At 34.1% G+C, this 10,533-nt stretch overlaps 1 protein-coding gene across 2 annotated transcripts; it reads left to right on the top strand.

Moving 5' to 3' along the window:
- Nucleotides 1-5,725: 5,725 nt before the first annotated feature.
- On the top strand, nucleotides 5,726-9,936 carry LOC103974140 (uncharacterized). 2 transcript variants are annotated; one of them, XM_018821730.2, is made up of 3 exons: nucleotides 5,726-6,039; nucleotides 7,294-7,956; nucleotides 9,431-9,936. In XM_018821730.2, exons 2-3 carry the CDS (start codon nucleotides 7,409-7,411, stop codon nucleotides 9,498-9,500), a joined length of 618 nt encoding a protein of 205 aa, XP_018677275.2. In that variant the 5' UTR covers nucleotides 5,726-6,039; nucleotides 7,294-7,408; the 3' UTR covers nucleotides 9,501-9,936. The 2 variants fall into 2 exon arrangements, with proteins under 2 accessions (XP_018677275.2, XP_009387178.2); XM_009388903.3 differs by having other exon boundaries at nucleotides 5,728-5,996.
- Nucleotides 9,937-10,533: the final 597 nt, after the last annotated feature.

Below are 10,533 nucleotides of genomic sequence, written 5' to 3'. Positions count from 1 at the left end.
ATTAACATGTATACGTATTTTACAGATATCGTCAATGGTTTAAAAGCCCTTAGCAAATGTTTTTCGAATTTTGAACTTATTAATAAAGTTTTATTATCACTTTCTAAAAATTAAGATTCAAAAATAACTATAGTATAAGAGGCAAAGGACCTAAATAACTTTATACTTGAAGAACTTATCGAGTTGTTGATAACCCCGAAATCTCAAGTGATAATGACTTTGAACTCATCACAAGTAAATTTAAAAGGTTCATTTAACAAAAATCAAAAAATAAAAATAAACTTAAAAATGATAAAACAACTTGCTATGAATGTAATCAGCTAGGGCACGTCAAAAGTGAATGTTTGCTTGTGAAGAAAAAACTAGAAAAGAAGAAGAAAGTACCCAAGGCGACTTGAGACAATTCGAGTACATCCGAAGACGATGAGCAAACCGACAAAGAAGAGGTAGTGAACTATGTCGTGGTAGCTTTCGATAACAAGGTAAGTGACTTAACCAAAACCCTTTTAATTTACTATGAAATCACTTGATGTATTTCATGAGTTGTTTTTAAATTAGTATATAAAATGTAAAAAAAAAAAAGTAGGATCATGCATCTCTTTCTAGTAATTTTAAAAAATTAAAAAATTAAGTATGACAATTGCATGTTAACTCCTTACACTAAGTATGAAGAGTTAGATTCACCTAAGAAAAAAAAATATTACTACAACAAACAAAATGATTTTGATTAAAAATACTTTATGTTTAATAAAATCATGCTTGATGATTTAATGATGCATGATGATTTAAAGTAATGATGACTTTTTGTTATACTATTGATCTTTGTCTTGATGAACTTAGCTTTTTTGGTTTTAAACAATGATGCATGGTTTTGGCTTAGAAAACAATGGCATGAAATCAACCACATAGAGGAATGTATTAGTTTTCTTGAAAATGACTCTATCCCCAAAAGCTTATTAAAATTTTCAATAAGAGATTAATGAATCTATTTATGTTATGAATCTTATGAACTATGAAAGTGATTTTGATTATTTGAATTTAATGAGTTTTATCGAAATCATGATCTTGATTTCTCGAGATTTATAACTTAAAATCATTTATGGATCAAGATCTCCTATTATATGTTCTCATATCATTCCTTCTTATTGAGATTTATCCAAATGAATCATGATTTCTCTTATGATTTCTCAGAATAATAACTTGAATTTTTTTATGAATCATTATTTTTTGTGATTCCTTCTTTTACTAAAGAGGAGAATTATGCAAACAAACTATGATCTTGATAACTATAACTTGAGATTTTTATATAAATCAATATTGTTCACTATGATTCCTTCATTTTACTAAAGAGAATATTTTTTCAAAATTTTCTCTTGATTTCTCAAAATTTATAACATAAAATTATCTTTAAAAATCATTGACTATTTAATCTCCTAAGATTTCTTTTTATTATTTACTAAAGAGGAGATTTATCAAAAATGACTCATGGTCTTTTAGTATTTATGACTTGATCTTTCATTTTTTATGATTGAAATATTGATGTAAACTTATCGTTGTTATTAATATTTATTATGAGCTGAAAATTAATGTAAAAAAGAAAAATTGTGTACCATTGTATTCCTCTTTTTGACAATAACAAAGTGGGAGAAATAATTATTAGCTCAAGAAGCAAAACTTACAAACTTACATATTACAAAAGGAAAAAAAATTACTAGCTTGCAATCTCAAGTAAAAGTGTTATCTTGCTCATCTCAAGAAGCAAAACTTATAAACTTTCACATTGCAAAAGGAAGCAAGAATTGCTAGCTTGCATACTTCAACAAGAAGCAAAAATTGCTATCTTGCAATGAGAAGCAAAGCTAGCATATCTTTAAAACTTACTAAGCATGCATGTTCTATAATAAAGTATAACTTGCATATTTCAAAAATTACTAGTTGTATTTCTCCTTTTTGTTGATGACAAAGGGGGAGAAGGTATGTAATAATAATGATTTTGAATCATGTATGTAATAATAATTTTATATTTTAAAAATATACATGATAATTTGGTATTATGTATGCAATACTTCAACTTATGATAATGATGTATGTACTGTACTTTGATATTTTGATACCATGATGATTTGGAACAATGTATATAATGATGATTTTATATTTTAAAAATATATATGATGATTTGGTATTATGCATGCAATACTTCGACTTATGATAATGATGCATGAAATGGTAAAATATTCATAATTTAAATTGCTTTTACTTGAATTCAAGGTTCATCTCATTATGGCATGATGATAGGGGGAGTTTAGTTAAACTCCATCATCAATTAGTTATTATTATCAAAAAGGAAGATTTTTGAATCTTGGATTTTGATGATGAAATTAATTAATAATTTTATGATCTAATATACATTTTAAGTGACGTAGGATTAGCTTCGATCATGGAGAGACAATTTGATTAAAGCAGGAAGAATGGGATAAAATAGAATATATCAGAAGATTGGACGTCGAGCCGAAGGCTCAATCGATATGTCGGTAGAAGGCTTCGTGCCATGAGTTCGGGCATCAAGCCAAGAAGATCAGATATTGCACTAAGGAGATCAGATGTTACGGGAAGACAACATGCTTATTAGACAATATACCGAAGGAGAGGATGATGCGCTAAAGGGTCGGACGAAGCGCTAAATGAACCAATGACATGTTAGACAATATATGATTAATGTTTTGTAATAATTGTCTAGATCGAAATAATTTAAGTTCTAATTGGGTTGGTTTAAAATATAATTAGGCCAACCCAATTAAGGGCCAATTGGGTCTGAATTGGGATTGTTTTGAGCCAAGTGGAAGACGCATTCAGTGACCTAAAAGTTGGGTCAAGCGATGGCACCATCGGTCCAGACAGTGGATCCGCCAACGACTCAATCTCTAAGACATAGTCTATGAGATAGTGTCAAGCGGTGATACCACTCAATGTCAATGTGTCAAGCGGTAGTATCACTAGATTGGGCGGTGGTACCACCCAGTATTAGAGAGTACTAATGGTACCCTAGATATCCAAATTTTTAGCTCCAAATTTGAATATATTTAGGACCTATAAAAACCCCACTCATTCTTTACACAATAACTAAGAGCAAAAAAAGAAAGAAAACTCTATTGTAATATTGTGACAACTCCTCTCAAGCTCTAAGTGTTGGGTGAAGTTTAAGAGAGGGGTGAGTGGTTGTAAAGGTTTTCTCTTAAACCTATGAAAAGGAAAAAATGGGTGTAAAAGGGTAGTTGATATTCGCCCTTTAGAAAGAAGATCGGTAATGGCAGCTAGTGACCTCGAGTTAAGAGGAATTGGAAATGGATATAGTTCACGATGACCGAACCATTATAAAATTGGTGTGCTTCCCTTTCTCTACTTGTTTACTTATTTTGCAACTGCTTTACCTATTCATTACTACTTTTGCAAATGTTTTAAGTTTAAACGTCTTTTCGATACAATTTCATGGAATGAAGTTTTCAAACCGATGTGATTTTATGAAAGCACAAATTCACATCCCCCCCCCCCCCACAAAGGATGTTGTCAATCATCCAAGCAGTGTTCTCACCTCAGGTTAGATCAGATTTGTAGCGGATTATTGCTATGATCACTTGGAGAGATTTTGGATTTATGCATAGTAACATAATCTTTATATCCATGTTATTCTCTTATGATTGTTGCTTGAGTTTTGGGCAAGAGACTCTGAAATTTATATATTCATTATTTTTATAGTGGATTTTCTCTAACTTACCTCGTGATTTTTACCCGGAGGGGTCTTCTATATAAATCTTAGTGTCCTATTTGATTGTAATTTTTATTTAATTTAATTACATATTACAGTCGTATACAAAATCTTTTTTATCCTATCAACTAGTATCATAGTAAGGTTTTGGTGGCATTTAATTTTTTGTGTTTGAACAATAGAAACAATAGTAGTGTTTCTTGCATGATTGACTTGAACAAAAATAATTGGATGATATGGAAACTAAGAATAAAAGATCTCTTATATTACAAAGATTTGTATAGACCCTTATAAGGGGATAGTACAAAGCACACAACAATGACAGATGATGAGAAGAAAAGATTAGATCAAAAAATAATCGGGTTTATTCGATAGTGGCTCGATAACAATATCTTTCACCATATTTCTACTGAAAATTATATTGAGAAATTTGGGGGTAGCATCACATGCATAGTGGAAGAATAGAAAATAAAATCATAGATTTTTCATAGAAAATATTTTATCATCGTGCGTGCACAAAACTGTAAAATATAAAAACTACGTGTATATGAAATATATGTTACCTAAGGAGATTGTATATCTCTGAAACCCTATAGATCTGTGGGAGATGATGAAGGAGGTCAATTATTCTCCTCTCTAGCGGTGATCCATATGACAGGATCTATGAAGATACTCTTCAAATTGCTGCATAATCGTCCTTTATACACGCACCAAGCGATCAAGAAGGGGTCGACCCTTCTTGCTGTCCACACGTTCCAAACAAGAGATATTGATTGAGTAGGAGAGGAAGAGAGGAATATAGAAGGTGATAAGTTAAAGTTGAGTACAAATAATAAAGTGTAAAACAACCATAAAAGTTTCACGTGATTGCAAAACACTATCAATTTCTTAATCATCTCTACTATGTCACCTAAATTCCTCGAATGAGAGAGAAAAATACAAAATCATCACTGATATTATTCTTCCAAGTCTATGTCAAAATCTAAGGAATAATCGAAAGTTTAGCATGCATACAACTAAAGGAACTATGAGTGAAAAAAAAGAATTAAAGAAATAAAATAAAATAAAAATTAGAGCAAAAATGAAATGGGAAGAGAAGGATTACATGTATTAGGTGAGCCTTCGCTAATATGGATGAGGAGAGGAAAGGTGACAAATAGGTGGTAGCACATTAGTGTGACTACTTTCTTACCGGAAGCACACTCGATGAATGCTAACGATCTATCGATGAGAGTAAATGGAAAAGGAGAAGAGAGAAGACATTAGTGATTTATTTAATTTTCTTTTACAAATAAGTGGTGAATATATGATTTCATCCTAACACATTATTATCAATCCTCAAATCTTTATCGGCCATGGTAAATGACATCTTTAAAAATTATTAGATAAAATTTTAAATTAAGTGAGTGTGGTATATTATCGTCAAACTAATATTTTAGATATAAAATTCATCGAATTATATTTTAATATTTTATTAATGAGTATAGTATAAAAATTTATAAAATAATATTTTAGATCTTTAATGTTTGACAAATGAATTTGGTCAATATTTTTTTTATATAAAATTTTATTTCATCGAATCTTTCATCACCTAACATTTTGGGCATAAGAAATTCCTCTCTCACATGTAAAAGAGAGAGAGAGAGAGTTGATTTACTTATATTCAGAACGTAATTAATCATCTATTCATATAAACTACAAATCATCAGTCCAAATTTATCTCCAGTTTAATCAAATAAAGATTGAATCTCACATACCGTTCTTCTCTACGCCTCCGGTGATACGCGAAGCGACAAGCGAATCAGGTCAAAGACTGCATCATGTGGGTCCCCATCTAAAACGGTCCTTCGAGGTAAAAGTTACGGGTCCGTCGGCGGGTAATTGTTACCTTTCTTTATAAATACGATTTAAACTTTCCGAACGCCTTCCGACCACAGAATCATCCGAAAACCGACACTCGACGACCATCGGACGGACTAAACTCCATCAATCACTGGAGTTCGCTGATCCAATGGCCAGGATCTGCGTTTCCAAATCGATCGCCGAGCAAAGCAATAGGACGGGAGATGAATGGGAATCGTAGCTACTACCCGAGTTTACCCTTTCTTCCGCGCCGATCCGTTCGCCTGCCCGGCCGAGACGAAGAGATCTCGGATTCACCGGAAACCGGGGTCGCCATTGCCAATCTCCGCTTGTACTCTTATCGCCTTCTGTCGCCGAGACCCCATTCGAGGTTCCATGTCCTTTTTCTTCCCTCGAAAATGAGTTCATTTGAGGTGATTTCGTCGCGCTTTTTAGATGCGAAATCGGAAACTGGAACCCTAGATTCGTGGGTACAGCTAGATATGAGTTTAGATAAAAGAAAGTGGATTAGGGTTTCGGATCCAGCATTCTTGTGGTCTACCATTCCCTCCCAAGTCCTCTTCTTTTACCAAATCATTTGTTAGATCTGTCGGTGGCGGAGTTCCTGCTTGATCCAACTATTTTTCTAGTGGGAAGCTACTGTGTTCCTGCTTGAATCTCTGTTGAATTCTGGTGGTCTTGTTGTCTGGAAAACGAGAGTTAGAAAAATGTGGTCAAGATTTGGACTTTCTTGATAATGGACTTATGGATGCTCAACTTGTAGTTAACGATAGAATCATAGTTCGGTGGCTTTAGTGATAGAGCAGATTGGTCTCTGAAAAAAGGAAGGCTTTTAATGCACTTGATTGGGTCTTTTTAGATTCCTCCAGAAGAAGGGCCTCTAATCACTGGCTTTGACATGGTTTTCACTGGATAATTAGTACATGGGTATTAGTCAAAGTGGGTGACAACTCTTTGCCGTGTATGGGCAAAAGCCAATCTCTCAGCATGATAAGAATATGCCTAATTAATAGATTTACAAATTCCATCTCGGTAGCCTCTAATGAAATTTAACATCTATCTGAGCGATATAGGGAACTCATTAAATCTTGAATCAGTTCTTTCACATGAAACTTAGATCGGATCTTTTCTTCTGAGTAGATTGAACTTTCGGTAGCTTGACTTACTATTTACCATGGCATAGAAGAACTTGCTGCCCTTTGTATGTAACTTTTTTTGTTCATGGTATTTTACATACTCTTAGCTTTTCTCTTCTGACATATACATTCTCAGATATTCTTCAATTCTTTGCTTCACCTAAAGCTATGCATGAACCACCGAGAATTCTATATCAATTACCTTAGATTTTTACATCAAAACTTTACAAGCATCTATATATTTTACAAAGTATCTTGTCAAATAATTGTTAGGTGGCAGTGATTGCAATGAGATGGTCATCTTTATTCCACTTGATTTTAATCCAATGCCTCAAAACCATTTTGTTTTAATTTCAACCCACCCTACTACATGTTTGTTCTTTATTGATCATTACATAATGATTAATAAATTCCATTATTGCTGAAACTATATTTCTGCATCAGATAGTTGGAAAATAAGTACCTATCTCGTCTGAGATTAAGCAGTGTCTTGTTGTGCTTTTTCTGAATTTCTTTTTATTTTTGCTGCAGTTAGTTATATCTATGATAGAGGGAAGGATAAGGCCAATTTCAAAGACGGAAGCACATCCCTACATCAGTAAACTCGATGAAGCTTCTGCTTATTTGGCTTGGGTGAGCTGTTGAAATGCTTTTGGCTGTGGAAGGAGGAGGGTTCTTTTCTTCTTCTGCATCAGGGTATAGCAGTGGTCTTGCCCTTCTGATTTTTGGCCGGAGAAATGATGAACAGCCCATAAAAGTTTCACCATGGAGTCACTACCAGTTGGTGGAGCAAGAATTTGAGCCAGAATCTCAGCTGGCTTCTAGGAAAAAGCAAAATTCTCAGGGATGCACTTCCTTCATATGTTTCAAGTGTGCTTGCGCACAACTTGATGGAGAATCTCCTAGTAAAGTTGGTCTGGTTAACCATTCTGAAACTTTATCGGATTCATCTTGTTCTGACAGGAGCAAGGTATTAATCAATGATGCTGCCACTGTGAGCGAGAGGAAGCCATGCCTCAAGAGTAATCTAAAGAAGTTTTCTAGAGATTGTTCAACAGTGTATGAAGGTGATGATCCCCATGAATTTTTGGAAGGAGTGGAAAATGAAACATCTTGTTGCACCGTAGGTAGGAAAGTTCAGTGGACAGATAAATGTGGCAAAGAGCTGGTAGAGATAAGAGAATTTGAGCTCAGGTATGTTTGCTTGCAAATATTAGTGAATAATATAAAGAGTTTTGTCAACATCATGCTACTTACTAGTGCATCCCTGCTGCACAAACACGGAGACAAGATCAGGGGTAATTGTGTTGGCCTCTCATTTAGATCATTTAATCTTTGACTCTAGCTTGTCATCATTGAGTCTAGTCATGAGTAACAAAAGAATTTGTTTGTGAAATGGCTTCAAATTAATTAAAGATGGTTTTAGTCTCTAGAATGATCATGTATATCTGAACTAGTTTCATGCCACGTCCCAGAGTAAAACTTTGAATACTTTTCCCAGTTTCTATGCTGGTTAATTAGACCTAATACTCAATAATGCCATTCATAAAGGTTTTCCTCTGTAATTTCCTAAAATGCCCATTTTCTGCTGTTGGATTTTAAAATATGCCCTTTTTGAGGCACTTGAGTTTACTTCTATTGTATAATTTTGGAAGTCCCCAAAGTGGTCAAAACATTGGTTTACTTCTATTATCTAATATTGGAAATCCTGAAAATAATACACATGTAAAGGTAGCTGCATCCTGTTTGTCTTTCTCCACTCCGTTGTAATTGATGACTCCAAGAGTATTTCTGGTATCAGGCAGAGGGATAAGCAAGCATGACAAACGGTTCAGATCCAATGGGCAATAACTGATGCATGCTGGATCTTATGTTCTTAAGAGAATAGCTTTGAACTGGCTGCATGATCATGAAAATTATGAATGATACTAACTGATAGTAAGTGATTTTAATCTATCCACAATGTGTTGGTTTAACAGGATCAACCTTACATCCCTTGACCCCTTTGAAGTTGGTATAGTTTTCAAGAAGTATAGCGGTTAGTTTGTCAAGCTAGTATAAGTTCTTATTGACCGGTTAGATAGTCTAATGTTGTAATTTCATGTTCTGGACTCTGAAGTAGGGTTGTCCATTATGGTCTGCACTCTGAGATTTCCTTTTCTTTCTTTTGTTTTTAATAATAAGGACATTATGACTGGAAATTAACAGGGGATAGTTTGATATGGGAAGCAAAGGTCCAGTATTAGTAGGATTCTGGTTGACATGTCTTTAGGTTTGAGAAAATTGAAACTATAAATTGCAAAATTTTATGAGGGTTAATGTCAAATCTTGGGGAGGATAAAATGAGACAGATTAGAGCCATAAATGGATTTTGTAAGAAGCTGATGAGTGGGCTTTCTAACTTGCTTCTGAATATGGACTTTGCTTCCTGGACTATTGGAGTAATTGTTCATCTTCTGGGTGGTCTTACCATCATCGATTGCCATTTAGCTAGTATCAGTGTTTTTTTTTCTTCTTATCATAAAATCTTTGGCTTAAATATAACTAATTTGTGAAGAAGCCAAAGGTCACCGACGACGTTCAAACTCTCACATTTAGCTTAAAAATATGCTTACCCTTGTTGTGCTTACTGTACATTTGCTAATATGGAATCTTAAAATATTTGCAGCGATGATGGTCTATCAGATGAGGAATTCAAGCATGAAAAAGTCAGAAGATGTGAATGTGTAATCCAGTAGAATTTATATATGCACAGACAGATGCAAAGACCCAAGCAGATCAGATCGGAGAAGCACGGTAATATTTTGGTGACCTCCGGAAGCTCTGATTTAATGGGCTGGTATCAACTGGTCAACAACTCCATTACAACCGAAAAAAAGCTTCTTTGGAGGACTTCCTTGGGACATTTTTGTGTATCATTTTATTTGTTTCAGCCGCCATGTCTGCTTGTCCTGATTCCTTCCAGGACATTTTTGGCTTTGGCAATCTGGGCTCATCCTGTTTGCCTTGTCCGTACTGTAATCTTCGTATAGTGCTTCTGTGTTTAAACATTATGTTGTTTATTGCTGTATCAAACAAAGTGAACATTTTTGTGTCTAAATAGACTCTGCCCCCCTGCATCTATCTTTGTATTCGTGATGCCTGTGAGGTAATCAACAAAAGGTTACTTTCATAGCTCAGCAACTTAATTGTTGCCAATTTCAGAGCAAATCTTTCGGTTGTTAAAAAGCTTGAGAACTGCGCCAGAACAATTTGTTGGCTATGTATAGTAGATATGGTGGTGGGTTAGTCACTTGCCATTCATTTCTTGCTGTCCTTTTAGTTTTTTTTAGTCACAAAATATTTTTATCAATGGATAATTTTCTTAGAAATGCATATTTTTATCACTAATTAGCTTTTCTCCTCTATTGAGAAATTATTGAAAGATATCTTTTTGGCATTGCAAGTATCCATTTTTTACATGGCTTAGTGGGAATAAATCAGATCGATTGCTTCTGTTCTTCTCTCTCTCTCTTTTTTTTCTTTCTTCTCTCTTTTCTGTCATCAACTGTCAATCATTCGTTGCCCTTTTTATGGTCTTTCTTTTTAGGAAGAAAGAGAAAAAGATTTGGAAGGAGGAAGCAACTTACTTAGGAGGTGGGAAGAGAGGAGGTAAAGGAGCGAAGGGAGGAGTAGGAAATAGAGGAAGAGGTCGATTAAACAAATCACTAGAGAATTTGAAACAAGAAATTGATTAGAATATAAAGGGGAAAACTGAGATTCACTGAAAAA

Source organism: Musa acuminata, chromosome BXJ3-1 (genome assembly GCF_036884655.1).
Source record: "Musa acuminata AAA Group cultivar baxijiao chromosome BXJ3-1, Cavendish_Baxijiao_AAA, whole genome shotgun sequence".
Lineage (NCBI taxonomy): Eukaryota > Viridiplantae > Streptophyta > Magnoliopsida > Zingiberales > Musaceae > Musa > Musa acuminata.
The sequence above is the reverse complement of the archived record's forward strand: the minus strand, read 5'-3'. Positions and strand labels throughout refer to the sequence as shown.

What these genes read in the sequence shown, in the direction of transcription:
- LOC103974140 (XM_018821730.2), top strand. Translation starts at nt 7,409, where the DNA reads ATGCTTTTGGCTGTGGAAGGAGGAGGGTTCTTTTCTTCTTCTGCATCA. An exon ending in ATAAGAGAATTTGAGCTCAG is followed by an intron (nt 7,957 to 9,430) that starts GTATGTTTGCTT and finishes AAATATTTGCAG; the next exon opens with CGATGATGGTCTATCAGATG.